Source organism: Nerophis lumbriciformis, linkage group LG33 (genome assembly GCF_033978685.3).
Source record: "Nerophis lumbriciformis linkage group LG33, RoL_Nlum_v2.1, whole genome shotgun sequence".
Taxonomy (NCBI): Eukaryota; Metazoa; Chordata; class Actinopteri; order Syngnathiformes; family Syngnathidae; genus Nerophis; species Nerophis lumbriciformis.
Genome location: NC_084580.2, coordinates 14,100,001 through 14,127,762, shown reverse-complemented (window position 1 = coordinate 14,127,762; position 27,762 = coordinate 14,100,001). Strand labels below are relative to the sequence as shown.

The window sequence follows — 27,762 nt, the reverse complement described above, 5'->3', positions numbered from 1 at the left end:
TAGGTTTTACGGTAGAGTGACGTCACAGTGGAGAAAGGGGTTTAAAAAAAAGCATTGCGCACATCGTTGTTTACGGTAAACGTTGAACAGAAATCCCGGCTTCTGATTGGCTGAGCGTCCACAGTCCTCTCTGCTGTGCTTTGCCAATCTTCTTTCAGCGCATCAACTGCGCCTTCCGATCTGCTGCCTGACTGACGGCCGGAGCTGTCACATCCAACCGGGAGAGACACACACTAACTATGCACTGGTGGGATCAACTTTAAAGAACAATAATCCTCGACAGCAGGTGAGTTGCTATTTTAAAGGGGAAGACGTGTGTGACATTGAGGAACTTGTTGTCGCGAGGAGAATTAGTTTTGAGGAAGAAGGTTCGCCTGTGATGTCACCTTTTTTTAAAACACAAAGTGCTTCTTCGTCTCATTTATTTTGTATACCAACTACATAAAAAAGAGCTTTGTCATTAATATTGTTCGATAAGTGTAACGGTTAGTGGTTGTATGTTCTGTTATTGGCGGCGGGTGATAGCAGGCTGAGCTAGCTTCTTCGCTAGTAGCTCCATTCATTCCTAATGGCAGCGTTCGCTTACAGTAGATTTGAGGTTAACATCTTCCTTCTTGCGTTATGTGATATACACTTTGCATGTAGAGGACATAGTCCTTCAAAATCACCTCTGATAAATGCATTGTGATTAGAAATTATGCCAGCTGGTTAATTTTTCCCCACCTAAAAATACTCACCCAGTCCCATTTTGACAGCCATGTTTATAACACAGTAGCCTATGCACCTCAGTTAAGGAACTCATAGGCACATGAGTGCTAAATCTAAATCTAATCTAAATCAGACTACTGCAACGCACTTCTTGTCGGGATCCCCAGCAAAAACATCCAGAAGCTGCAATACATACAGAATAGTGCTGCTAGGATCCTGATGAGAGTGTGGAAATATGACCATATCACACCAATTCTCAAATCCCTTCACTGGCTTCCTGTTCCACTCAGGATTGAATACAAAGTCTCCCTACTAACCCACCAGTGCCTCAATGGAAATTCCTCCCTCTACCTTAAAGGACTACTCACCCCCAAATCCCCCACACGACACCTCCGCTCCGGACAGGCTAACCTCCTCCAACCTCCGAGGACAAAGCTACGAACAATGGGAGACCGGGCTTTCTGCTGAGCCGCTCCGAGTCTGTGGAACGCTCTCCCTGACCATCTGAGAGCACCACAGACTGTGGATGCTTTTAAAAAAGGCTTAAAACCCCTTTTTTTTAAGAAAGCCTTTTTTTAGATATATTCATACTAGTTCTAGCTATTAGGATGTTCTAGTTTTTATTTTATTTTTATTTTTATTTTTATTTTTATTTTTTATTTATTTTTTTTTATTTTTATTTTAATACACTGTAGCACTTTGAGGTTGTTTACTCAATGTAAAGTGCTTTTTTTCAAATAAAATCTATTATTATTATTATTATTATTAAATGTATCCTGTGGTGTACCTCAGGGATCAATACTAGGACCAACGTTGTTCAATCTGCTCCCCTCACCTCCCAGGGGGTGATCAATTGTGATGGGTCAAATGCAGAGAGTAATTTCGCCACACCTAGTGTGTGTGTGACAATCATTGGTACTTTAACTTTAACTTAAATGACATTTGTAAAGTTACAAAAGATTCAAAGTTAGTATTATTTGCGAAGGCAGCACTGTGGAACCGGGGTTAGTGCATGTGCCTCACAATACAAAGGTCCTGAGTTCAATCCTGGGCTCTGGATCTTTCTGTGTGGAGTTTGCATGTTCTCCCCATGGCTGCGTGGGTTCCCTCCGGGTACTCCGGCTTCCTCCCACCTCCAAAGACATGCACCTGGGGGATAGGTTGATTGGCAACACTAAATTGGCCCTAGTGTGTGAATGTGAGTGTGAATGTTGTCTGACCATCTGTGTTGGCCCTGTAATGAGGTGGCGACTTGTCCAGGGTGTACCCCGCCTTCCGCCCGAATGCAGCTGAATGCACCCAAGACGATGGATTATTTGCGGATGACACGACAGCGTTTTGTTCAGGAGAAAACACACAGAAGATAATATAAATAATAACAGAAGAAATTAACAAATTAAAAAGATGGTTTGACAAAAACAGACTATCTTTGAATCTCAGTAAAACTAAAATAATGCTATTTGGTAACAATGGAAGAGAAAATCAAACACAAATACACAATACACAGAATATAAATTGAACGAGTAAATGAAACCAAATTTCTAGGTATAATGATTGATGATAAATTGAACTGGAAATCCCATGTAAAAAAATATGCAACATAAAGTAGCTAGAAACACGTCAATAATGAATAAAGCAAAACATGTTCTAGACCAAAAATCACTCAATATTCTTTACTGCTCGCTAGTGTTACCATATCTGAGTTATTGTGTAGAAATATTGGGAAATGACTACAAAAGTACACGTCATTCATTAACGGTGTTACACAAAAGATCAGTTAGAATAATGCATCATGTTGGATATAGAGAACATACAAACCCTTTATTTATTGAATCGAAAATACTGAAATTCCACGACATAGTGAATTTGCAAACAGCTAAAATTTTACACAAAGCAAACTACAATCTGTTACTCAAGAATGTACAACAATTCTTAACAAAAGAGGAGAAATATAATCTTAGAGAAAAATGTAATTTAAAACATTTGTACGCACGTACAACACTTAAGACCTTCAGTATAACAGTATGTGGAATTAAAATATGGATTGGATTAAGCAAATAAATCAAACAATGTAGTAATATGATCCTCTTCAAGAAACTCTTCAAACTTAAAGTGTTTACAAATTACAAAGAAGAAGAACCATGATAAACAATCTGAATTTATCTCATCCAGCCATTCATTTTCTAGATAATCTTACTCATACCACCATATTAAATATAACTAACTTACTTCACCAATTATAATTTATTTATTTTTATTGTTATTACTTATGGAGTATATTGTGAATAAATTGAGAACAGGAAGTGAACAAAAGTTTTAGCAACTGCTATGTAAAGGAAAAGGGGTAGGATTAAATAAGCTCTGCTTCTTCCTACTCCTTTTCGAACATGTTGAATAGAGAAACTGGAAATTGTGACGTATCATGTTGTATGCATGCATGTTCTAAATAAATTCAAACTCAACTCAACATTAACTTAACATTTGCTGGCAAATAGATAACTAGAAAGTAAACATACATGTTTATTTCAACTACAGGAGTAATTATCAAACTGTGGTGCGTGTGCAACAAGTGTTACGTGGGCTTCATCTAGTACAGGCGTGTCAAACTCGTTTTCATTGAGTGCCACATCGCAGTCATGGTTGCCCTCAGAGGGCCGCTTTTAACAGTGAATAATATACAGTAAGAATATAAATGTGTATATATAAAACATGTATCACTTTTTTTACGTACACTGTACAAAACCAAATCTTTAGATTGTACTGTATAAAACTGGCAGCTCAATCGCCACAATTTTAACGTAATATTTACAAGTTTTTTTGTCTTTTTTTTACAGCATATAAAATAAAAACATACATAGAATTAAATGGAATGGAAAAACGGTACCACTGTTTGTTTTATGTAAAAAAATCTGGCCGATTTTTTTATACTGTAAAATCCACGGTTGTTTGTTGGATTACTTGCTTTGAAATCATAAGTCAAGCAGATACTTTATCTTTATTTGAACAATAACATTATTTTTAAATGTATGATGATATAATATTTTGTTTTATTATTAGAGATGATTAAAGTGTAAATATATGTAATTGTATGTTGTACATACATTTTTGTAATACATTTATTAAGAAAATATAAGGTACTTTAATTACACATTATTTCCACGCTTTCGGGGGCCACACAAATTGGTGTGGCGGGCCAGATCTGGTCCCCGGGCCTTGTGTTGACACCTGTAAAATAGTAGTACACCAAGTAATCACTTAGTTAAAGTACAGTGTTATATTTTTATGTTTCCAAACACAGTCTTACTGTTCAAACTGTGTGTAATGTTAAAGTGGCCAGTAGAACCTCTGCTTTGTTTTAATGAATCCTTAGGCCTACTATGCTACTGCATTTTAATTTTGGTCATTATGGTGGTATTTGGCGAGCCAAGTTTTTTCTGAGGTGGTACTTAGTGAAAAAAGAGAACCACTGCCCTATAGTACAAATCACGCTCAAGTAGTATACGACAGGCAGGTCCCCAAGCACAATGCACAAAAAACATTCATATGCAACAGCTAAATCAATAAACACATTTTTTAAATAACATTCATTGTCCTCAGGGTCAAAGCTGGGTTAACTCACGCACACAATAGCAAACACTAATAACAAAACGTTCAATAAAGCTGCTGAAAAAACATCCTAGGCCATATTGCATACGTATTCACGCTGAAATCATACAACTACCCCATAAAAGCACGCCGGAAGGTGTGTTTTTGTGTACACAATACGTGGGAGGCGACAATAAATGTCAATAAAAGAGTGCGCTGGTTATCTATTTGCCTTTCCATTTCCACAAACATTTTCCTTATTGCGTTCTGTCAAAACCATAAGTATAACCATCATAAAACCGTTACTTTCTGTTCTGTATTGGGTAATGAAGTGTGTATTAATGAATATACATACATACATACATACATATCTATACATATGTATGTATGTTTGTGTATATATATATATATATATATATATATATATATATATATATGAAAGTGAACCACCAGTTTATGTAAATGGTGGTATTTCATTCTGAGCACATAATAGAATAGGGTCCCCCTAAGTTTGACATTCGCATGTTGACTACATTAGTCCTGGCAAGATAAAAGGCAGTAAATTGGACCTTGGTATGCAAAGTGATAGCTCTATCCGTGAGAAGAGACTACATGTTTAATTTTAACGCCAACATTTAAGTTATGGGCTAAATCTGTTGCTTTCAGACACTTACACACAAACATCTCCTTACATGGTACTCTACTGAACTAGCACACACCCAGACCCAGGAAGGAGGAATAATAAACTGTTGGTTTGGCTTCTCCAAGAAAGGAGAGACTCATTTTTTGACTTGATGTCGTCCAGTTACTGAAGTCCTGTATAATGACGCTAATAGTGTCCAGTTTATTTCTCCTTCTAACATCGTTGAGTGTTGTATTGTTCAGTGTAGGCCAGATACAATGTTGAGTGGGGATGAAACTAAGTCTATAATGTTAGTAGTTGTTTTGAAAACGGAGAGGAAGTGCAATAGGTCGCTCCAGACTTGAAAGTTGCTTACAGGACCGTTTAATGTTTCCTTTGGGTGGCATCTATTAGCTGTGTATCAGCAAGTTTAAGTTTAAGTTTAAGTCACAGGCTCTACAATGACCATTTATTATGACTATTTTATTTCTAAGTCCTCCACAACAGACCCTCTCATGTACAAGACCCAAAACCAGTGAAGTTGGCACTTTGTGTAATTCGTAAATAGAAACAGAATATGATTTGCAAATCCTTTTCAACTTATGTTCAATTGAATAGACTGCAAAGACAAGATATTTAATGTTCGAACTAGGGCTGGACGATATATCGAATATACTCGATATATCGCGGGTTTGTCTCTGTGCGATATAGAAAATGACTATATCGTGATTTTCGAGTATACGTTCTCACGCAGTTGCTGTTAGCTGCGGGCATTACACTACAGGCGTTTCGCACTCTTTCTTGTCTCTCTTCACAGAGACATAAAACAAGCGCACCTTCTTACATACGTCACATACTGTCACGTGTGCAACGCCATACATCCTCGCGGAGCAGACAGGTAGCGGCATAGTAACGTTAGCTGTGGTGCTAGTGGTAATACGAGAGAAAGAAGGTGCGAATGTGGTAACAAATGAAGGAATAGTTAATTCCCAAGAAAAACAGCAGGCGGTGGTTTGGCTTCAAGCGGGTAGATAGTGAACAAGTATGCGGCAAAAGCGTTGCTACAAAAAGTAGCTCCACTGCTAATGTGTAGCATCATTTGAAAAGTCACCCGCTAGAGAATGAAGAGTGCTTGAAACTCCGCATGTCAACATCTCCGGCCGGTGCCACACCCACAAAATGCCCAAGCCACCATTTCCAGATCAACACTGCATGAAAAAAAATAGTCAACAACAGAAGGAGATAATGTCCGCAGGAACCTACCACTTAGCGAAGGACATACACTATTTGATTTCCTATTATGCAGCTCATTTTTATTTGACAGTCATTGAAATATCTTGTGTGACTTCATGCACAAAAGTGCACTTTATTTGTTTTAAACTATCGTAGTGGTGTTCTGTACAAAAAGTGCACTTTAATTTAGTGTTGTTTTGATAAGTTATCTTAGTGACATCATGCACAAAAGTGCACTAATATCTTGTTTTAAAATGTCTGACAATCTTGTACTTTCTGTTTGGAAATGACATGAATGTTTGTGCCACTGCTTAATAACTGTTTAATAAATACAGTTTTGGTAAATTGACTTAGTTGTGATTTCCCTCTCTGCATGAAAGTTTAAAATGAGCATATTTTAATGCAGTATGAACGAGAATATTTTAATGTAGACACAGAATCATCATACTACTGTGATTATATGCATCAAGTGTTCATTCAAGGCTAAGGCAAAATATCGAGATATATATCGTGTATCGTGACATGGCCTAAAAATATCGAGATATGAATAAAAGGCCATATCGCCCAGCGCTAGTTCGAACTGAGAAACTTGTTGGTTTTTTTTGCAAATAATCATTAACTTAGAATTTAATGGCAGCAACACATTGCAAAAAAGTCAGCACAGGGGCATTTTTACCACTGTGTTACATGGCCTTTCCTTTTAACAACACTCAGTAAACTTTGGGAACTAAGGAGACCAATTTTTGAAGCTTTTCAGGAGGAATTATTTCCCATTCTTGCTTGATGTACAGCTTAAGTTGTTCAACAGTCTCTGTTGTCGTATTTTACGCTTCATAATGCAACACATTTTCAATGGGAGACAGGTCTGGACTACAGGCAGGCCAGTCTAGTACCCGCACTCTTTTACTATGAAGCCACGCTATTGTAACACGTAGCTTGGCATTGTCTTGCTGAAATAAGCAGGGGCGTCCATGATAACGTTGCTTGGATGGCAACATATGTTGCTCCAAAACCTGTATGTACCTTTCAGCATTAATGGTGCCTTCACAGATGTGTAAGTTACCCATGCTTTGGGCACTAATGCACCCCCATACAATGACAGATACTGGCGTTTCAACTTTGCGCCTATAAAGTTAAAGTTAAAGTCCCGACTCCCAACGATAGTCACACACACACACTAAGTGTGGGGAAATTATCCTCTGCATTTGACCCATCCCCATGTGCACGCCTTGGGAGGTGAGGGGAACAGCAAGCAGCAGTGGTGGCCACGCTCAGGAATCATTTTGGTGATTTAACCCCCAATTCCAACCCTTGATGCTGACTGCCAAGCAGGGAGGCAATGGGTCCCATTTTTATAGTCTTTGGTATGACTTTTTTTTTTGTCCTGTCCAGCTTTTCAGGCAAATCATATAGTAGATGTAGATGCCCATTAGGGCGGACACTCTAACCACAAGGCCACTGAGCAGGTAACAGTAACAAACAATAAACAAACAAAAATAACAATCCGGATGGTTCTTTCCTTCTTTGTTCCGGAGGACACGACATCCACATTTTCCAAAAACAATTTAAAATGTGGACTTGTCAGACCACAGAACACTTTTACACTTTGCATCAGTCGATCTTAGATGAGCTCGGGCCCAGCAAAGCCGGCTGCATTTCTGGGTGTTGTTGATAAATGGCTTTCGCTTTGCATAGTAGAGTTTTACCTTGCATTTACAGATGTAGCGACAAACTGTAGTTACTGACAGTGGTTTTCTGAAGTGTTCCTGGGCCCATGTGGTGATATCCTTCACACACTGAATCAAAGGTCACAGGCATTCAATGTTATGTGCAGTGATTTCTCCAGATTATCTGAACCTTTTGATGATATTACAGACCTTGGATGCTGAAATCCCTAAATTCCTTGCAATAGCTCGTTGAGAAATGTTGTTCTGAAACTGTTCGACAATTTGCTCACGCATTTGTTGACAAGGTGGTGACCCTCGCCCCACCCTTGTTTGTGAATGACTGAGCATTTCATGGAAGTTGCTTTTATACCCAATCATTGCACCCACCTGTTCCCAATTAGCCTGTTCACCTGTGGGATTTTACAAATAAGTGTTTGATGAGCATTCCTCAACTTTCTGAGTCTTTTTTGCGACTTGTGCCAGCTTTTTTTAAACATGTTGCAGGCATCAAATTCCAAATGAGCTAATATTTGCAAAAAATAACAACGTTTTCCAGTTTGAACGTTAAGTATCTTGTCTTTGCAGTGTATTCAATTGAATATAGGTTGAAGAGGATTTGCAAATCATTGTATTATGTTTTTATTTACGATTTACACAACGTGCCAACTTCACTGGTTTTGGGATTTGTACTCAAGCTAAAATAAGGAAACTGAAATGTAACAACCAGCGTAGATGATGCAAACCGATCATCTTAGTTCTTTCCACAATCAAAGCATGTCTTTCCATTTCTTTTCCTAGTGTGGAGGATTATGTCAATCGCCTTAAAGCTGTGTTGTTGTTTTTTTCCAATCATGCACACTAAATCACTGACATCTACATGCAGATTAATGACCTTTGGTTCTAATCCTTGTGTGCGGCTCCTGTTTTTTTTTTACCTTAAAAGGTTCATACAGCACACTCAACTTTAATTATTATTAGGTATCATAATTATGATAATACAATTAACATTAACTGATTTTTTTGAGACAACAAACTAGTTGGACCTGAACATCATGCAGCCTCTGCTGGTTCATAGCTGGTACATTGTTCAAGATATACACTGTCATCACTTTGGTTACTGTATTTTTAACCACTAGTACCTTAAATGCTCCAATTATAGTTTATTTACGGAAAAATTTAGAAATAAACTTTAATCATCGAGAAGCACAAGATGATGTGGTTCGGGCATCTGGTCAGGGGAAGACCCTAGACACGTTAGGGAGACTATGTCTTCAGGCTGGCCATGGAACGCCTCAGGATCCACCGGGAAGAGTTGGACAAAGTGGGAGAGGGAAGTCGGGGCTTCTCTGCTTAGGCTGCTGCTCTCACGACCTGACCGTGGATAAGCAGAAGAAGATGGATGAATGGATAAACTTTAATACTGATTTGGAGTGCATGGGAAAGAGAAAAGATTAAACGTTTTTGAATCACATGGTCATTTATTAACAAGTATGTTGCACAACAAAGCAGCAATAGAACCAATGTTGTAATTATTAAGAGGTTAACACAGCTGATGAATTTATTGTAAACTAAGACAGGTGTAACACGCGTGAGTTTCGCACCAACAACTGAGTTGTGCACAACACTTCAGCGTGCATCTAAACTGACCCCTTCTGATATGTTTCACACCATGCACGCAAAGACTATAGAAAACTTAAGATTACTTGAAAAAGGGCGTTATTTTGAGCATTCAGTACATTACTGTGGAGGGGGGTGTGCCAGGACCGGCCTCGAAGACAGCGACAGGTGCGTAGATGGCCCAGGTGGGCCTCGGCGGTGCAACCGGTCCGGTCCAGCACCGCCCTCCTCAGGTCCGGGAAGTGCACGCTGGAGGCCGCCGGTAGGCTAAGCGCCGCCCGCTGCGCCTCCCCCGCCAGCAGTGGCAGTAGACGCACTCCCCACTCCTCTTTCGGCCACGCACATGCCTCCGCTGTAGCCACAAAAATGTCTATGAAGGCATGGGGGTCCTATTCTTCCCTCATGCGCTGCATGGAGATGGCCGCCGATGTTGGCGGTGCCGCTCCAACCCGGTCCGCCGTCGCCTGCACAATTTGGGTCTGCTGGGCCAGCTGGATTTGGACCGCCTCTAGCTGTCGATGGCTGGCCGCCGTCACCTCCGCAAAAATGTTCGTCAATGCTGCCAGGGGGTTGGCTTCCATCTCCTCCGGTGGTCCGGCTTGTTGGGCGCCAAATGTAGAGGTTGCCCTCTAGAGGGTTCTTCGGACCACCACACACTGCCAGGAGAGACCTGAATTCAGGGTATAACACTGTTTTATTTTCATCAAATAGTGCAACTCTTTTGCTTTCCAGCAAACTGTCTTTCTCTCCTGCGTCCGCTCAACCGCACCTCCAACTCCAACTACGTGTCTCATTCCGGCTGCTGCTAATAAAGGCGACAGGTGATTGGATAACAAGGCCCACCTGAGCCATCTACGCACTTGTCGCTGTCTTCGAGGCCGGTCCTGGCACACCCCGTTCCGCGGCAGGCCCGCAGGCCACGCCCACCTCCACAATTACATATTACCTGATAACAATCACACAATAATGCTATCTCTTCCCTTTCAGTTTTCCGGCATCACAGCTTTCAGAGGATCCACCATGTTGTCCAGGCTGAGTAGCACCATCTCCCGGAGGCCCGTGTTTTTTTCCGTCTGCAGATGGGCACACACCAAGGAGAAGGGCAAGCCGCTCATGCTCAACCCCCGCACTAACAAAGTAAATAATGTTTCACCTTGTTATGAACTCTCCTAATGAGGGTATGCTTATTGTGCGCCAGAGTGCAAAACAGATGCGTGGTGGATGCCCCCCAGCTTTGCTTTGAATATAAGGTTTGCACTGTATTTCCTTATACAGTCACATTTAATTACTCCACTGCTGAAAGTACCACCTGTTTATTAAGAGTGTTTTTATTTGTAAATAAACAAAATATCATTATTTTATTTAAAATGATATAGCAACAATTAGGGATGGGCAATATGGACTAAAACCTATATCACAATAAATATTGCTGCAATAACGATCATGATATGTAATTTGGCATATACAGTGATGATAATAGAACCATTTCAAAACGGGTTACAAGGGCTCCTAATTTGGCTGCTGACATATGCGGTAATGTTGCATCTTTTCCAGTTGTACTATTTTGTCAAAACCATTATTAATTCTCAGTATTTGATCATTTTACTGTTAATATCTGATTACTCTCTGTTGTAACATAGTTATATCTACACTGTTAAAATGTAATAAGCACTTATTTTTCTGTTGTTTGGATACCTTCCATTAGTTTTGGGCGATACTACAAATTTGGGTATCGATCCAATACCAAGTAGTTACAGGGGCAGAATTGGTCATACTAAAAATGATCAATATCATAGAATTATAAAATATTGGCTCACAACTATAATCGGACAAAAACATAGGACAGTGAAGGTTAAGTGCACACAAGTGTAACAAAATCAATTAAATATTTAAATCATTTTCTTATTCCTTTTATTACATGCAATATTTTGGACAAAATAAAGTCAATAGTGCAAAATAAATAAAAACTACTATTGGCTCAGATTTAAATCCTTTGTTTGTTTGTACTTTAAGTCCTCCTGTGTCAAGGTATTTATTTCCTGAGTTTATAAACAATACCAGCAAGGATAAAAAAAAAAAATATTCTAACAGTAACCACTGTGGTGTCAACCATATACTGATACTGTACTTAGTATCATTAGTGTCGATATTTGTATTGATACGCCTACAACTGTTTACATTCAAGAGCTCCAGCTTAGCGGTTAACAGGGCTTCTTGTATCCTCCTACCCTGTGTAATGTAGCATGTTTACTTTAGTTGTTCATCATCCTCCAGTGATAATTATATTAGTAAGAAACATACTTTATTTGCCGCCATGGAGTCGAGGATTAGTTTGCTGCTAGCGAGGACGCGACATTACGTTAAGGAGGCCTCTGTTTGCTTGTCGCAGCACACACCTAGAATGGGTCATCAACATGCATCATCACAATATAACGATAGTATTAAAATCTTGTTATAAAGGGTTCTTAACATTTTGACCTCGGGGCCCAACTTTTGCACTACAGAGGGGCCTGGGGCCCACTCAAATAATAACATTGGATTAGTCATTTAATACTAAAACCTTGTCAAATGATATGAAAGCATGTGTTCATCCCAAAGAGTGTTACTTATTTAACACACAATCCTTAGGCTTAGGTCAGGCTGATTAGAAAAATAAGTAGTAATTAAATATACTGCATAAGAAGGGACTCATAAATAAGTGAAGAAAATACATTTACATATGTTGTCCTAAAATGAATAAAATACATTAATAATGAATGTTACTTAACTGAATTGTCAATAAAATTAAAGTGCAAATGAAAATACAGTTTTACCACTTTAGTCATAATTGTTGCGCTTAAGAAACTTCGCTATGACTATGAGTTTCTTTGAGACTGTCATAACTGCCACACATGGTGCAAAAGTGTATTTCAACTGAGTGACACTGCGGCCCATACGGACCACAGCTGAGAAACAGATACTTTTTGGCGGCCCAACAATGGGCACGGCCCCGATGGTTGAGAAACACTGATCTGTATGATTTACAGTACAGGCCAAACGTTTGGACACACCTTCTAATTTCAATGCATTTTTTTTTATTTTAATGACTATTTACATTGTAAATTGTCTCTGAAGGCATCTGTGAAGTGAAAACCATTTCAGGTGACTGCCTCTCGAAGCTCATCGAGAGAATGCCAAGAGTGTGCAAAGCAGTAATCAGAGCAAAGGGTGGCTATGTTGAAGAAACCCGAATATGAAACTTGTTTTTAGTTATTTCACCTTTTTTGTTTAGTACATTACTCCACATGTGTTCCTTCATAGTGTTGATGCCTTCAGTGACAATCTACAATGTAAATAGTCATGAAAATAAAGAAAACGCATTGAATGAGAAGGTGTGTCCAAACTTTTGGCCTGTACTGTATATCGTCTATGTCTGTGCAACCCTAGTAATAATTCAAACAAAAGATTCAAAAGCTTTCTGTCATTATACCACTCCTGTTTATGAAAGTGGATACTCTCTTTCGATGCAGCAAATCAAATCTTGCAAGTAGAGACATCAATCAGACGCTGAAGCTGTACAATGCTCTGCAAAGCCAGCACCTGCATACATAACAACACTTTCTTGCAGCAGAACAACTGCTCTGGTTTCTAAATGTTTGATACATTTTCTTGAATGGGCTACACTTGAGCTTTGCCACATAGCTGGAGCAACTCTTCCAAACTTAGATTTCAGCAGAAGTGTTGTCGTGCTATAAATAGTACATGCCAACCTTACACGTAAACCGTCCCCCCACCAACTGACTGCTGTGCTGTGAATAATAACACAATAATGCTCAAATCTGGAGCAAAGTAGACATTTGTGGCCTGTTGCAAGTGTATCACTCCAATCAATATCAATCAATATCCTTTATTTAAGTAGTTAAAAACTCATTTAGAATAAAATCTCTTGACAGGCTAATAGGTGACGATAGCAAAGGAAAGTGTTCCATCAGCATGACTTTCCATTTTGCAGGGTGAGCCTCTCCCTTTGTATCTTCAAACTGTCTAAACACAGGAGCCTCAAATGTTATAGATTAGTGCTTCATGAATGGGTGGGGCGAGACGTTCTCACATATACTTTATATGACCATACAGCACAACCCCGACCTTGTCTTTATTGGCTTCCTGCAGGTGACACCCTCCTTCTTCCCTCATTCCTTTCACCAGCTGCAAAACTTCTTTCACATATTCACTTCTTTCAGCTTTCATTTTCTCCCTGACAGGGGTCAAGAGGTGTTGTTTCAATGGCAATCTGCCGGAATGTGCCAGACATTTCATCACACAAAACTGTCACACAGAATAGAGTATATCCTTAACATATTCACTAGGGATGGGCGATATTGCCTAAAATCTATTTTGCAATTTATACTGGAGGCTCTTGCAATAACTATACATCACAATATATTATTTGACATTTAAAAGATAGTAAAACCATTTCAGACGGGGTTACAAAGACTACCAATTTAGCTGCTGATGTATGCGGTAACATTTCCTGTTGTATTATTTACTCAAAATTATTATTCATCTACTTGTTAATTTACTGTACATAGCTGGTGGTTACTTTCTGTTGTAACAAGGTTCTATCTACATGTCTGTTAAAATATAATAAGCATTTATTCTTCTGTTGTTTGTATGCTTTACATTAAGTGAAACTACAAATTTGGGTATTGATCGAATTCCAAGTAGTTTCAGGGGCAGTATTGGCCCTACCAATGTTCATATTTATATCTTTCAAGATCATCAAATTATTAAATTTTTAATCACAATTGTAATCTGAGCAGTGTAACAGTATCAATTGATATTTAAATGACTTCCTTAATCACTTTTTGTTAGGAATTGGTGAGGTGGATCCCAAGGATGCAGAGACGTATTGTGTGTGGACAATAGTTCTTCCTTTATTTAGGAGAAAACACAAAGTAGCAAAACAAAGGCGATGGTGGTAAACACAAAAAACACACCATGTAAAAAAACTACTAAGAGAAACAAAATGCACAAAACTAAAAGCGCTAGACAAGGCTAGGAAAAATACTTCATGAAAGAAGTAAACAGAAAAACAAAGTACAAAATAAAAACGCTAGACAAGGCTAGGAAAAATACAGGCAAACCTGAGAAGATGGCACAAGACGAACTAGGGAGTTCTCTGGCAAGACCAACAACATGTGCGTCTGTTGCAAGCAGGAGACAAAGTTCCGGCGCTCACTTGTTGTCAGCAGCCAGGTTAAATAGGCTGCTACTTAATTGTCCTCAGGTGTGTGCTGCTGCCTCGCGCCAGCTGCACCCCACACTGTGGACGAGAGAGAGAGTGAACAGGTGACAAACAAAACAGAATTGAGCAATGAATTTCAGATTACCACACTTTTATTACATACAATATTTATAATAAAGTCAATAGTACAAACATAACTAAACAAAAGCACAAACTACAATTGGATTGATGATCTAATCACTGCAGTATCGACCATTACTGTAACTGATACTATATTTGGTATCGGTACTGTTGATATTTGTATCAATCCCTGTTTTACTTCAAGGGCTCTATGCTTTTTTGTTTTCTCCTGTGGCGTTTTGTGTATCAGGTTTGTCCTTTAGTTCTTCAGTGATAATGGTACTTGAAAGAAACAGTTTATTGTGTTTGCACAGTGGAGGGACGTTAGCCGCTAGCAAGGACGCCACATTGCGTTAGGGACGCCTTTGTTTGCTGGTCGCTATCAAACGGCTACAATGTGTTATCAACATTCATTATCACATTATGGTGATAGTATTGATAGCTCTATTAGTTGGCCAAATTTATTTCATGTTTATCGTCTATATTGCGGAACTCTAATATTCACATTCATCTACTCAACTGCAGAGAGTAGCATTTAGGAGTAAGGCATTTTTTGGGGAGGATGCCTTTATTTTTACAAATGCTATATGCTATGCAGGATATATAATTAGATATGTTTATACTATTTAATAATACATAAAATAATATTAGTGTTACAAAAAATTGTCTTTCTTTCCAAATAGTTTTCTTCCCTATGACTACAGCTTCCACCTACTGATCAAGGCGTGCTCAGTCAGTGAACATCAGTTTTTCAAAATTCAGGACTTTTAAAATCCTGCGTTTGCTTTGGCCCAAAGAGTTTAGGTGTGTGCCAAAGAAGGGCACCTCGACAAAAGTCGGGAAGCAACCCAGCATTTCTCCCGCTAAACAGCACTTCCTCTTCAAGTTCTACTGTGAAGTTCAGCTTTACAGATGCCATGTCCACTCTGGGGACTGTGTGTTTTGTGGTGTTTACTGCACTACATGGTGGTGGCATGAGTCATTGTAAAGGTAAACACTGGAAATAAACAGGCACTGTTCAAGAAACTGAGGCACGGCATCTATTAAAGTGAGAAGTGAATAGAAGCAAAACATTCTCTTGACATTAAATACAGTATTTGTATCGCATTTCATAAATGTGTACACCATTCAACTCTCATGTCGATGCTGTGTTCGATGGACTCCACTGACCTACTTACTATTGTCTCTTTATGTTTCCCCAGGGAATGGCCTTTTCTTTACAGGAGCGACAAATGTTGGGCATACACGGCCTGCTGCCCCCTAAAGTAGAAACACAAGACCTTCAAGCCATGCGCTTCCAGAACAACCTCAAGAAAATGACAGATCCCCTTGAAAAGTACATGTTGTGTCAAGCATTGAAAAAACCTCTTTGGTATTCCATGAGTTTTCTCCCTAATTTCACTTTACAGGTACATTTACCTGATGGGCATCCAGGAGAGAAACGAGAGGCTTTTCTACAGAGTCTTGATGGGGGACATCGAGGAGCTGATGCCGATTGTCTACACTCCCACTGTGGGCCTGGCCTGCACACAGTACGGACACATCTTCAGACGGCCTAAGTAAGCAAGCTCTCATAGCTATTTAGACAATAATGGCTGTGTTGACTTATTCGTAGTGGATTGTAAGTATATTTACTGTACACAAACTACTCTAAAGCTCTAAAGCACGGTTTGTAAGCCATAGACCCTGGACCCATTGCTCAGAGTCGTGTATAAGAGTATGGCCAACCAAACAACAGGCCCCATGACTGCTACCAAGGAATCTCTGCTGCTGTTCCCGGATGAATGCAATTACTGTCATTTTGATGTTAGTTTTTCTGACTAAATAAACAAAAATAACCCGGCATATATAATTCTAAACATACTCCAGGTCATAAACTTACAATAAAGCATGCTTTTATTTTGTGAAAGTATAGTTTTGCTGCTATATTCTTGCTGTGCTTTGTGACCATCAGGCACACACGCACCCAATGGTGCAATAATTGTAAAAATATACACAGAACGACCAAAAAAATTACGTATTATCCTTATTTTGCCAAAATCTTCAATAGCTTTGGACCAAAAATCACAAGAGAAATTGTGACTTTTGTGTGAAGTGTGTCATCTGTGGTGGCTACCTCCAATGTATTTGTAATCACTGTATGTATCACCCAGATATAATGTATATCTAGATATAATAACACAGATATGGTAACACTGGTGAGCAGTGGAGAATATGGAGAGATTTTTGGTCTAGAATATATTTTGCTTTCTTCATAATTGACGTATTTCTTGCCACTGTGAGATTATCAGTTCACTTTTTCATGTATTATTACACCCAAAATTTGGTTTAGTTTACTCTTTCAATGTCCTTCTATTTGTATTTGTGCTTTACTTTCTCTACTTACGCATTATTTTCTTTTTACTGAGATTTAAAGATAGTATGTTTTTGTTAAACCATCTCTTTAATGTATTCATTTATTTTGTTATTTGTGTTAGCTTCTTTGTGTTCTGTCTTGAACAAAATGCCAACGTTTTGTCTCGTGTTTACCTCGCACAAGACACTGTAATCTGTGGCTTTTCAGTGTTGATGGCGAACCTTCACTTCCCATACTTGTTTGTCTTCTTTCCGGGTTGTTGGGGAAAGCGATGTAAAACTTTTCCACAATTCAGCCACACGCTGCACAACAGGGCATTTATACACATCAAAAAACTAACTAGGAACAGCCGCAAACACATACCATTAGCTCAAAGTTCGTAGCAGTTATAGCACCCTGTGGTCATGTGAGTGCTTTTTGACCAAATTTATTGACGAGATCGCCTGAAACCGAGTTGGCCATATTGTCTTTATACACGACATTGCTGGACCGCGAGCACCACTTAGAGGGCTGCCAAAAAATGTGGTTTTCAGTTGAAATACACTTTTCCACCACTTGTGGCAGTAATGACAGTATCAAGCAAACAGAAGAAGTATATTGCTAAAGTCATTGAGAAGTGTCATAAATCCTCTAAAGCAGGGGTCCCCAAACTACGGCCCGCGGGCCGGATCCGGCCCCCTAGCATCCAAAATCCGGCCCACGGGAAGTCCCACATGAATATATATATTTTTTTTTATTTTTTTTTTTATTTTTTAATCTTTCCTTTCTAATGCATTTTCTACCGCTTGTTACTCTCGGTGTGTCCTAGCCGCTCAGGCAAATCATATTGTTTAAAAATGAATTTTCCTATCAATAACATGACAATGTTAAATGTCAAAACGGATTAAAAAGACAATGTGTGTGTGTGTATATATATATATATATATATATATATATATATATATATATATATATATATATATATATATATATATATACATATATATATATATACATATATATATATATATATATATATATATATATATATACACATATACACAGCCCGGCCCCCGGACAACTTTTTTTAACCCAATGCGGCCCACGAGTCAAAAAGTTTGGGGACCCCTGCTCTAAAGGCTTAGTGGCCACATGTGTGGACAGCACCTTTTAGCTCCTATTTCCAAAATTGTGTACACTACTGAATTGGGGTCTTATGGCCGCTTATGTGGACACTTATACTGCCATCTGGTGGTGTCAGAAGAGTATAACATACAATGGAATTTGGGAAAAAAAGTGTAAAAATAAGAATTAGCATGTCACTAAACATGAAGTACACGTTTGTTACTTATGGACTAAGTACATCATATCAAAAGATGATTCTTAGTTTTTATTCTAGTTAGGGTCCAATAAGCCCAAATAGCAAAGAGAAATAAAAAAAAGCATGTAAACAAACAGCTCGGGCCTTAAGAGGTTTTAAGCACAAAAACTATGACTAAAGTGGTGAAGTTTTATTTTCATTTGCAGTTTAGTTAAGAATTATTTAATATTATTACATTTGTTTATTTTAGCACAACATAGTTGTATGTGCATTTATTTTTCATCAGAGTCCCTTCTTATGCAGTATATTTTGGCTCGTACTTATTTTTGTAATCAGCCTGCCCTAAGCCTAAGGTTTATGTGTTCAATAAATACTTGTCTTTGTGTTTTACACATGCTTTCATATCATTTGACAAAATTGTAAACTGTAAGTAGGTTAGATATAATTACTAAATATGATTTAAAATTAAGTGTAAGACTACTATTTCAGTGTTAATATTTTAGTGGGCTCCTGTAGTTGAAACATTGGGCCCCTGCTGCTCTAAAGTATATCCAAGTTTACTTGTCACTTCAGAAGAATATTGTGATAAAATGTTTGCTGAAATGTGAGATACTGCATGCTATACTTGGGCTACACTATTATTTTTGAAAACAACAAAGGGTTGGCTATATAATTGTTTCTCTCACCAGAGGCTTGTTCATCTCCATTTTGGACAAAGGACACATCCGCTCCATTCTGGACAACTGGCCAGAGACCAATGTGGCTGTGAGTATGTGCTCCAAAATCTTGTGTGGATGCTGTTGTCTGTTGGTCAGGTATTCCAACTCTTTAGTCAATAAATGTTTCTGTCTTAATGTAGGCAGTAGTAGTGACTGATGGAGAGCGTATTCTAGGCCTTGGTGATCTGGGAGTGTATGGCATGGGAATCCCTGTTGGAAAACTCTGCCTGTACACAGCCTGTGCCGGCATCCGGCCTGAAAGGTGTCTGCCCGTAACGATTGATGTTGGCACGAACAACGAGGTGGGACGATGTGGACAAAAATGACGTAAAGTTCCATCATTTCTGACACGTCTGTTCTCGCTTATTCAGACTCTCCTTAAAGATCCGCTTTATATGGGCTTGTACCAGCGGAGAGACCGCTCTCAGGCCTATGACGACCTCATTGATGAGTTCATGGAGGCTGTGGTGGACAAATACGGGCAAGACACCTTGATACAGTTCGAGGACTTTGGGAACCACAACGCATTCCGCTTCCTGAGGAAGTACAGGGAAAAATATTGCACCTTTAACGACGATATTCAAGGTTCAATCATTTATGCTCAATATTAGTAGAATCCAAACACAATAGTTTATTCAAATGTGGCATCCGCTTTAATGGATGCGACTTCTCAAAGAATCGGCAGATGCGTCACCTCTAATGGACTGCTGTACACACCTTGATTGCGTATATGTCGCAGTAGCATCTTTACATCGTGCAGAGAAAAATGGCATCTGTAAAGATATCGTTCACAGTGGAATTTTAAGAAAAAAATGTGGGACTGGTGTTTACTAAGATCCAAACACCAGTCGGTAAACAGTGTGTGCAATCTATATGTGTCGGAATACAAGCAATTACATTGGGGTGTAGCTGTATGGCTCTATGATGAATTTTATTTATTTTCTTGGTTACAGGCACTGCAGCAGTAGCCCTCGCTGGTCTGCTAGCAGCTCAGAGAGCCACAGGGAAGCCCATCACGGAGCACCGGGTGCTTTTCCTGGGAGCGGGAGAGGTATTCTGCTTGTTCTTCTTCTTTTTGTCTTCAATAAAGATTCAAGCATCTTTTACTTACCATCCTGTCCACAGGCTGCTCTTGGCATCGCAAACCTGATCGTGATGGCCATGATGGAGTCGGGAATGTCACAGGCGGAGGCCAGGGAGAAGATCTGGATGTTTGACAAAGATGGCTTACTAGTAAAGGTCAGTGAGCGCAGCACAAACTAGATTACAAGAATGAATAGACTGGCATGTCTGTGTCGCTTCCTCCAGACTGGCTTAATAAAGTTATCCTACTCAACAATACATTTATTGTTATTGATTTTGTAGCTATGAGTTATTGCTTATGTCTTCAGGGTAGAACGCAGGCAATGGACACGAACCAGGAAGCATTCGTTCACGACAGTCCAGGTGACATTCACAGCTACCTGGATGCTGTCAACACCATCAAACCTACAGCTATCATCGGTAAGCCAGGACTTTAGTTCAACAGTGTAACCCGTATGTGTCGACATCCCTCGGACTAATGTTGACATAAGCGGTTGTCTGCATAACGCAAAACGAATCCCTCCCTTGCTTGCACATTTTCTTTTGCTAGAGATATAGGGGAGAATGGGCAATCATAAATCATTTTTATACCTACACTGCAAAAACTGAAATCTAAGTAAGATTAAATATCTCAAATAAGGGTGATATTTGCTTATTTTCTGTCTGACAAGATAATTCTTCTCACTAAGCAAATTTTATGTTAGAGTCTTTTACTTGTTTTAAGGGTTTTTTGGTCCTAAATGATCTCAGTAAGATATTACAGCTTGTTGCTGAGATTTTATGACCTATATTGAGTGAAACTTGAAACTAGAATATCAACTGATGCAAAGCTGTGTCATTAACACTCACAAGTATAAAACTACTTTTTTTAAATAATAATTTCTTACTTCAAGCATGAAAAAAAAAAATCATGATGCCGAGCGCATATCATTATGTCAAGATAATGGCACTAGCATTTGCTTAATTTAAGAATATTTTTCAACATATTGAGCAAAAATGTCTCTTTTTTTTCTACCAAGAAAAGTACAGTTTTTATTAGTGAGAATATACTTATTTTAAGGTATTTTTGGGTTCATTTTTGGGTAATTTTACTTGTTTTGGAAAGTCTTGACAAGCCGAATTTCCTTGTTCTGTTGGCAGATAACTTTGGTTAGTTCAAATAAAATACCCCTAATTTATTTATTTATTTTTTCTTGTTTTTGAACACCGACTTTTTGCAGTGTACCTATTTCGGTGGCTAACAATCTAAAAATAATGTAATGGGTAAAGACTCCAGGTTAATACCACAGTCGTTCCTCGCAACATTGCGATACGACGTTTGCAGCTTCAATCTATCGCAGATTGTTTTAAACATAGTCTTTGTATTTTTGGCTGAAATTCCACATTTTTAAGCAAGAAAAAGGCTGAATGGAACTAAAAATATCAATACTTCAGTAGTAGTGGCCACAAGATGAACCCAAACCAATCAGCGCGCTGTTCAATATCGTGACCAATGATTGGCTCAACCTCAGGCAGCATTACTATATTGGATTAAAGGTGTGTAAAGGTTACTATGTGGGTGTCCAGAAGGCTCTCATAATGTTAAAACCTGTATCTAGAAGGTTGTAAAACCGTTTTTTTATGCTTTAGCCATGAAAATATTAAATTCATAATTAATAATTCCTACTTTGCAGAAATTAATTTACCACAGTCAGGCCCAAAATCAATTAACAGTGATAAAGAAGGAATTGCAGCACAGTGTTTTTTTTTCTAAACTTAGTTTGCACTGAACAGGAATTCCCTGTGTGGTGGGTACGAGACTCACTGCAATTCTACATGTTGACAGAATGATTTTTCATGTAGATGATCTCATTTTAGCTCATATTTTATGTGACTTCAGCATTTAGTCAAAAAAACATGGTGGACCAGGAGTTGATGATGATACTGTTTGTCGACATAAACCGACTGAAGTGTGTTCCACTGTGGTTTGTTTTGCTCGCTGTAATTAAGGTTCATGTCTGTGACTGCAGGTGTTGCAGGAGCCGGCCGACTGTTCAGCCATGGTGTCATCAAGGCTATGGGAGTCCTAAACGAGCGGCCCATCATCTTTGCCTTGAGTAACCCCACTACCAAAGCAGAGTGTACAGCAGAGGACGCCTACACGCTCACTGATGTACACAGCCTGTTTTTCTAGTTTCAAATCTAAGGTGTTGACTTCTTACATTCCTTCTTCCTGTTGTTTGCTGCTCCCCTCGCACACAGGGAAGATGTCTTTTCGCCAGTGGCAGTCCATTTGGTCCAGTGACTCTGAGGGACGGAAGAGTCATCACTCCTGGACAAGGAAACAACGCTTACATCTTCCCAGGTAAGAAACTTCAAAGTATGTTTAAAAGATCGCCATGAAGAAGGTGTTGTTGCTGTGTGTGTGTGTGACAGGTGTGGCTCTGGCCGTGATCCTGAGTGGAGTACGACACATCAGTGACACTGTGTTCCTGGAAGCTGCAAAGGTAATAATATATTTGTCTCTTTGGACAAGATTTAGGCTTTTTTTCATTTGATATCATGTCTTGGAACATCCCAAAAAAAAAGGTTCAACAATTCTACAGCCATTAAAAATGAGAAAACTCGTTAGATGTATTTTTTTTGTATATTATTTATTTTATTGTCACAACTTTTCCTTTAAACAATATTAATCTTGACACTTAAAAAAAAGCTTTCCTCTTGTAATTGGATGTTGTTTTAAATGGTTGTTATCTTTTTTATTGCCAACAAATCTTATATATTTAGTTTGGTAATGGCTTTTTTGCCGATATCCGATATTCCAATATTTTCCAACTCTTAATTACCGATTCCGATATCAACCGATACCGATATATACAGTCGTGGAATTAACACATTATTATACCTAATTTTGTTGTGATGCCCCGCTGGATGCATTAAATAATGTAACAAGGTTTTCCAAAATAAGAGAACAACTTCAACTCAAGTTATGGAAAAAAGTGCCAACATGGCACTGCCATATTTATTATTGAAGTCACAAAGTGCTTTATTTTTTTTAACATGCCTCAAAACAGCAGCTTGGAATTTGGGACATGCTCTCCCTGAGATAATCCTGATACCCACTACAACTATGGGAAATACTATACTTTGACTTTCACAAAGTGCATTATTTTTATTTTTTTTTAAACATGCCTCAAAACAAAAGCTACAAAAAACAATGAAGGCACACATTTTCAGTCCAGAGTATACTAGAGTAATAAAGTAAACAATAACATAGTCCTCCTTTAGTGGTTTTTGTTGTATTTTTGTTTTTTCTCGGCGGAGTCTTTAAGCGACAACTGTGTGGTACTACTTTTTTTCGGTGTTTGCTTTTCATCCATCTTCCGCTTGTATTCATCGTGTATCTCCTTATCATTCTTGAAGAGGTGGGAGATCAAATTGCTCGTATTAAAGGAAGACGTCTTGGTTCCTCCTCGCATAACCAACTTTTTGCAGTCATTGCAAATTGTCAGTTTTTTATCCGTCAGACACACTTTAAAATAATCCCAAAGCATAGACATGGTGTCGTTAGTCAGTCACCGAGCTAGCTCGCTTGTTAGCCACGGCTACAGCACCGGCAACAACACACTCTTGCTGTTGTTATGCTGCGCTCGCGGCGGTTTGATGAGGTGATCAAGCGTCGATAGTAAACCTCTCATGCTGCAGTCGTCAACTCCTGTGTTGTGTGTGGGAGAGAGGAGAGGGGAGGGGCTGCTGACTGAGGGACGCATCTGCTCTGTACTTCCCCCTACGTCCGTGTTTTACCGGATATGTACCGCTCTGTACAGCGGCGTTTTAAATTTAAAAGTCATTAATTTTACTTTTTGAAACCGATACCGATAATTTCCGATATTACATTTTAAAGCATAATATCGGCAGGCCGATATTATCGGACATCTCTAATTACTATGTATTTTTCCTCATAACAATATGACTTGTTTTTATTATTATTATTATGATGTCTTGTTTCATAACATTACAACTTCAGTCTTGGAATAATTTTTTTTTATAACAGTATCACTTTATTTCTGGAACATTAACCTTTAGTGTTTTTGTCCTTTAATATTAGCTTTTTATTTTCATATCATATTGGCTTTTTTCTTGTAAATATTGTGTGAGAGACATTACTAATGTCTCTTAATATTATGACCTTTTATTCCTCAAGAGTACAACTTTTTCTTGTAATATTACAACCTATTTTCCTCATAAGAATACAACTTTTTACTTGCAATATTAGGATTTTCCTCATAACATTCTGGTTGGATTGTTATGTCTTTCTTCACATAACAGTAACATTGTAACATTAAGTCTTCAGTCCAAGCCTGGTCTGGTTTAATGACAATGTGACATACTGTACATCTGTGTTAGTCAGTCGTGGTGTAGTGGTTCGCGCGAATGATCTCGCTGCTCATCTGGCAGACGCTGGCAGAGCAGCTGACTGATGAAGAGCTGGAGGAAGGCCGACTGTACCCGCCGCTCTCCAACATCAGAGAGGTTTCACTCCAGATGGCCGTCAAGGCAAGAAAAACAGATCGTACTTAAACTCCCTATAACTTGTTAACTAACCTGCTTTGACTTCAGGTGGTGGAGTACGTGTACGCTAAAGGCATGGCGTTCCGCTACCCAGAGCCCTTAGACAAGAACGCCTTTGTTAACGCGACCGTGTGGAACACCAACTATGACTCCTTCCTGCCCGACACCTACGACTGGCCTGGGGTCAGCTTTAGCCCCAAAACTAACTAAGCAAAGTACACCCCTCCTCGTTTACTATACTGGCCCTTAGTTGGAATCATGACTTAAAGTGTGTCTGTGAAACATGCATGCACTGGAAAAAACAGCGTGAAAATATGGTTTGAGCACCAAAAGCTTTGCAAACGACTAACCATCTAAAAACACTCCGAACAGTAGAAGTCACGCTTTTTTTAAGAGTACTTACTTCATACAGCAGCTGAACCGATATCCACTCCAGCCATTTTTGTTTCATCATTGGATTTGTTGCAGCTGTAATAGTGTTTGTTGTTCACTGTGGATTTTTGTAATGTAGCCCCATGGTGGTATGGATCTCCCACTTAGCTTTGCAGGTTTAAAAGCTGCTGCACCTTCCTCCCTGACACTTTGAAACTTGATATTATTATGGTATTTTGTTGTTGTGTTTCTTATGTATTTAACCGGAAGTTACTTATCAGGCTGTCATGAATACAACAAATTGCCCCATAATATATAGATCTATTTTTAAAAAGTATTTTTTTTATATTTAGGTTTTTACTGGAAAAAGCTTTGAATCGGTTAGTTTCTTCTAGTTTGTAGCCACACAATAATATTTCACCACCTAAAATGCCATTGTAACAATATTTTCATGTATTGTTGATATTTTTACAGCGCACAGTCATTTTTATAAAAGTGAAAAGAGCTTATGTATGAGGTGTTTTTAGGTCTATTTTTCAAATGCACCATATAGTAAGTGTTAAGACTTGTATCGTAAAAGGCATTGTTGACATCACACACTGGAAAACAAACAAACTAACCTCACAACCTATTTTAGTTTGACATGAATTTTACGTGTTTTAATCATTCATCGTTCATTTTCAAACATATATAAATGTTTTAATCTTAGGACTGTTGCTAAATGACTGCTTAACATTTGACAGCACTTGTCATGATTGTCTTTGTCAAATGTTTTATTCAGCATAATGTCCCATCGTTAAATGCTGTATGTTTATTTGAAGAGAACCTCCATGAAGTAGTTACTGTGTTATATTTTGGTGCCAGAAAATGTCAACAGCAAAATGGCCTTATACTCTCTGTCTGCAAGAACAGAATGTTTATGCTGCTTAAAATACATAGTGGAGATTAATAAAAAATTTAAAAAATTACTCTTCTTTCTCTGATCAATAACGACATTATTTTGACAGTGCAATATACATTGAGTTGAGTTGAGTTTGTGTTTATTTGGAACATGCATGCATACAACATGATACATCACAATTTCTAGTTTCTCTATTCAACATGTTTGAAAAGGAGTAGGAAGAAGCAGAATGTATTTAATCCCACCCCTTTTCCTTTACATAGCAGTTGCTAAAACTTTTGTTCACTTCCTGTTCTCAATTTATTCACAATATACTCCATAACTAATAACATTAAAATAAATAAATAATAATTAGTGAAGTAAGTTATATTTCATTTAGTGAGATAAATAAGATTATCTACAAAATGAATGAATGGATGAATGAAAAAAATTCTGAATGTTTATCATGGTTCTTCTTCTTTGTACTTTGTAAACACTTTAAGTTTGAAGAGTTTCTTGAAGTGGATCATATTAGTACATTGTTTGATTTCTTTGGTTAACCCATTCCATAATTGAATTCCACATACTGAAGATCTTAAGTGTTGTACGTGCGTACAAATGTTTTAAATTACATTTTTCTATAGGATTATATTTCTCCTCTTGTTGAGAAGAATTGTTGTATATTCTTGGGTAGCAGATTGTAGTTTGCTTTGTGCATAATTTTAGCTGTTTGCATATGCACTATGTCGTGGAATTTCAGTATTTTCGATTCAACGATTATGCAATATTCTAACTGATCTTTTTTGAAACATGGTTAATGAATGAAGTGTACTTTTGTAGTTGTTTCCCCATATTTCTGCACAATAACTGAGATATGGTAACACGAGCGAGTATGGTTGTACAGTATACCGGTATTAGTATAGTACCGCAATACTAATGAATCATTTTCTGTACTATACCGACTATGAAACTAATGTTAAGTATCAAACAACAGAAGAATAAGTGATTATTACATTTTAACAGACGTGTAGATAGAACATGTTAAAAGAGAAAATAACTAGATATTAAAAGTAAATGAGCAAGTAGATTAATAATTTATTTTCTACCACTTTTCCTTCATAATGTTGACAAAATAATAGAATGATAAATGACACAATATGTTACTGCATATGTCAGCAGACTAATTAGGAGCCTTTGTTTACTTACTACTAAAAGACAAGTTGTCTTGTATGTTCACTATTTTATTTAAGGACTTAACTGCAACAAGAAACATGTTTAATGTACCCTAAGATTTTTTGTTAAAATAAAGACAATAATGCAATTTTTTGTGGTCCCTTTTATTTAGAAAAGTACCGAAATAATTTTAGTTCCGATACCGGTACCAAAATATTGGTATCGTTACTATGGAGCAGTAGAGAATATGGATGTAGGCTAGTTCTGGTATTATGATTTCCTACTGTCAAAAAACCCACCACGATGCCTTGTTTTTCGTTTGTTATTTCAGAATACATTTCGCTATGTGCTTGTTTTTGTCATGTCTGTCGACACACTTGATAGTAACCTGCAACTTTGGTTTTTGTATTATTTCATTCTGAGAGAGTATTTCAGTTCGAGTGGGATGATGTCATAGATTTAGACGGTTTTGACCATCACTCTGCTTTTAACTATGGTTTTTGAACGCACCACCGTCGCAAATTGTAACATCGTCATCATCACGCGACGAGT

At 38.2% G+C, this 27,762-nt stretch overlaps 2 protein-coding genes across 4 annotated transcripts in view; both read left to right on the top strand.

The window, feature by feature from the left end:
• Positions 1-127: 127 nt before the first annotated feature.
• Positions 128-26,130, top strand: me2 (malic enzyme 2, NAD(+)-dependent, mitochondrial). 2 transcript variants are annotated; one of them, XM_061928361.2, is made up of 16 exons: positions 142-286; positions 10,165-10,253; positions 10,420-10,569; positions 15,979-16,112; positions 16,186-16,335; positions 19,122-19,197; positions 19,292-19,453; positions 19,523-19,736; positions 20,105-20,202; positions 20,277-20,390; positions 20,543-20,654; positions 22,244-22,386; positions 22,476-22,578; positions 22,650-22,720; positions 24,672-24,770; positions 24,834-26,130. In XM_061928361.2, the coding sequence occupies exons 3-16, from the start codon at positions 10,453-10,455 to the stop codon at positions 24,993-24,995; spliced, it is 1,755 nt and encodes a 584-aa protein (XP_061784345.1). In that variant the 5' UTR covers positions 142-286; positions 10,165-10,253; positions 10,420-10,452; the 3' UTR covers positions 24,996-26,130. The 2 variants fall into 2 exon arrangements, with proteins under 2 accessions (XP_061784344.1, XP_061784345.1); XM_061928360.2 differs by lacking the exon at positions 10,165-10,253 and having other exon boundaries at positions 128-286.
• A 1,590-nt stretch (positions 26,131-27,720) lies between these two features.
• The window catches only part of elac1 (elaC ribonuclease Z 1), a 9,794-nt gene continuing 9,752 nt past the window's right edge, over positions 27,721-27,762 (top strand). For both annotated transcript variants that reach the window (XM_061928185.1, XM_061928184.1), the window contains exon 1: positions 27,721-27,762. This exon is cut by the window's right edge. The gene's annotated coding sequence lies outside the window, so the exon portion shown is untranslated.

Coding starts and splice junctions, on each gene's coding strand:
- me2 (XM_061928360.2), top strand. CDS start 10,453: ATGTTGTCCAGGCTGAGTAGCACCATCTCCCGGAGGCCCGTGTTTTTT. Junction 16,113..16,185: donor ATGACAGATCCCCTTGAAAA/GTACATGTTGTG, acceptor TTCACTTTACAG/GTACATTTACCTGATGGGCA. Junction 22,579..22,649: donor CAACGCTTACATCTTCCCAG/GTAAGAAACTTC, acceptor TGTGTGTGACAG/GTGTGGCTCTGGCCGTGATC.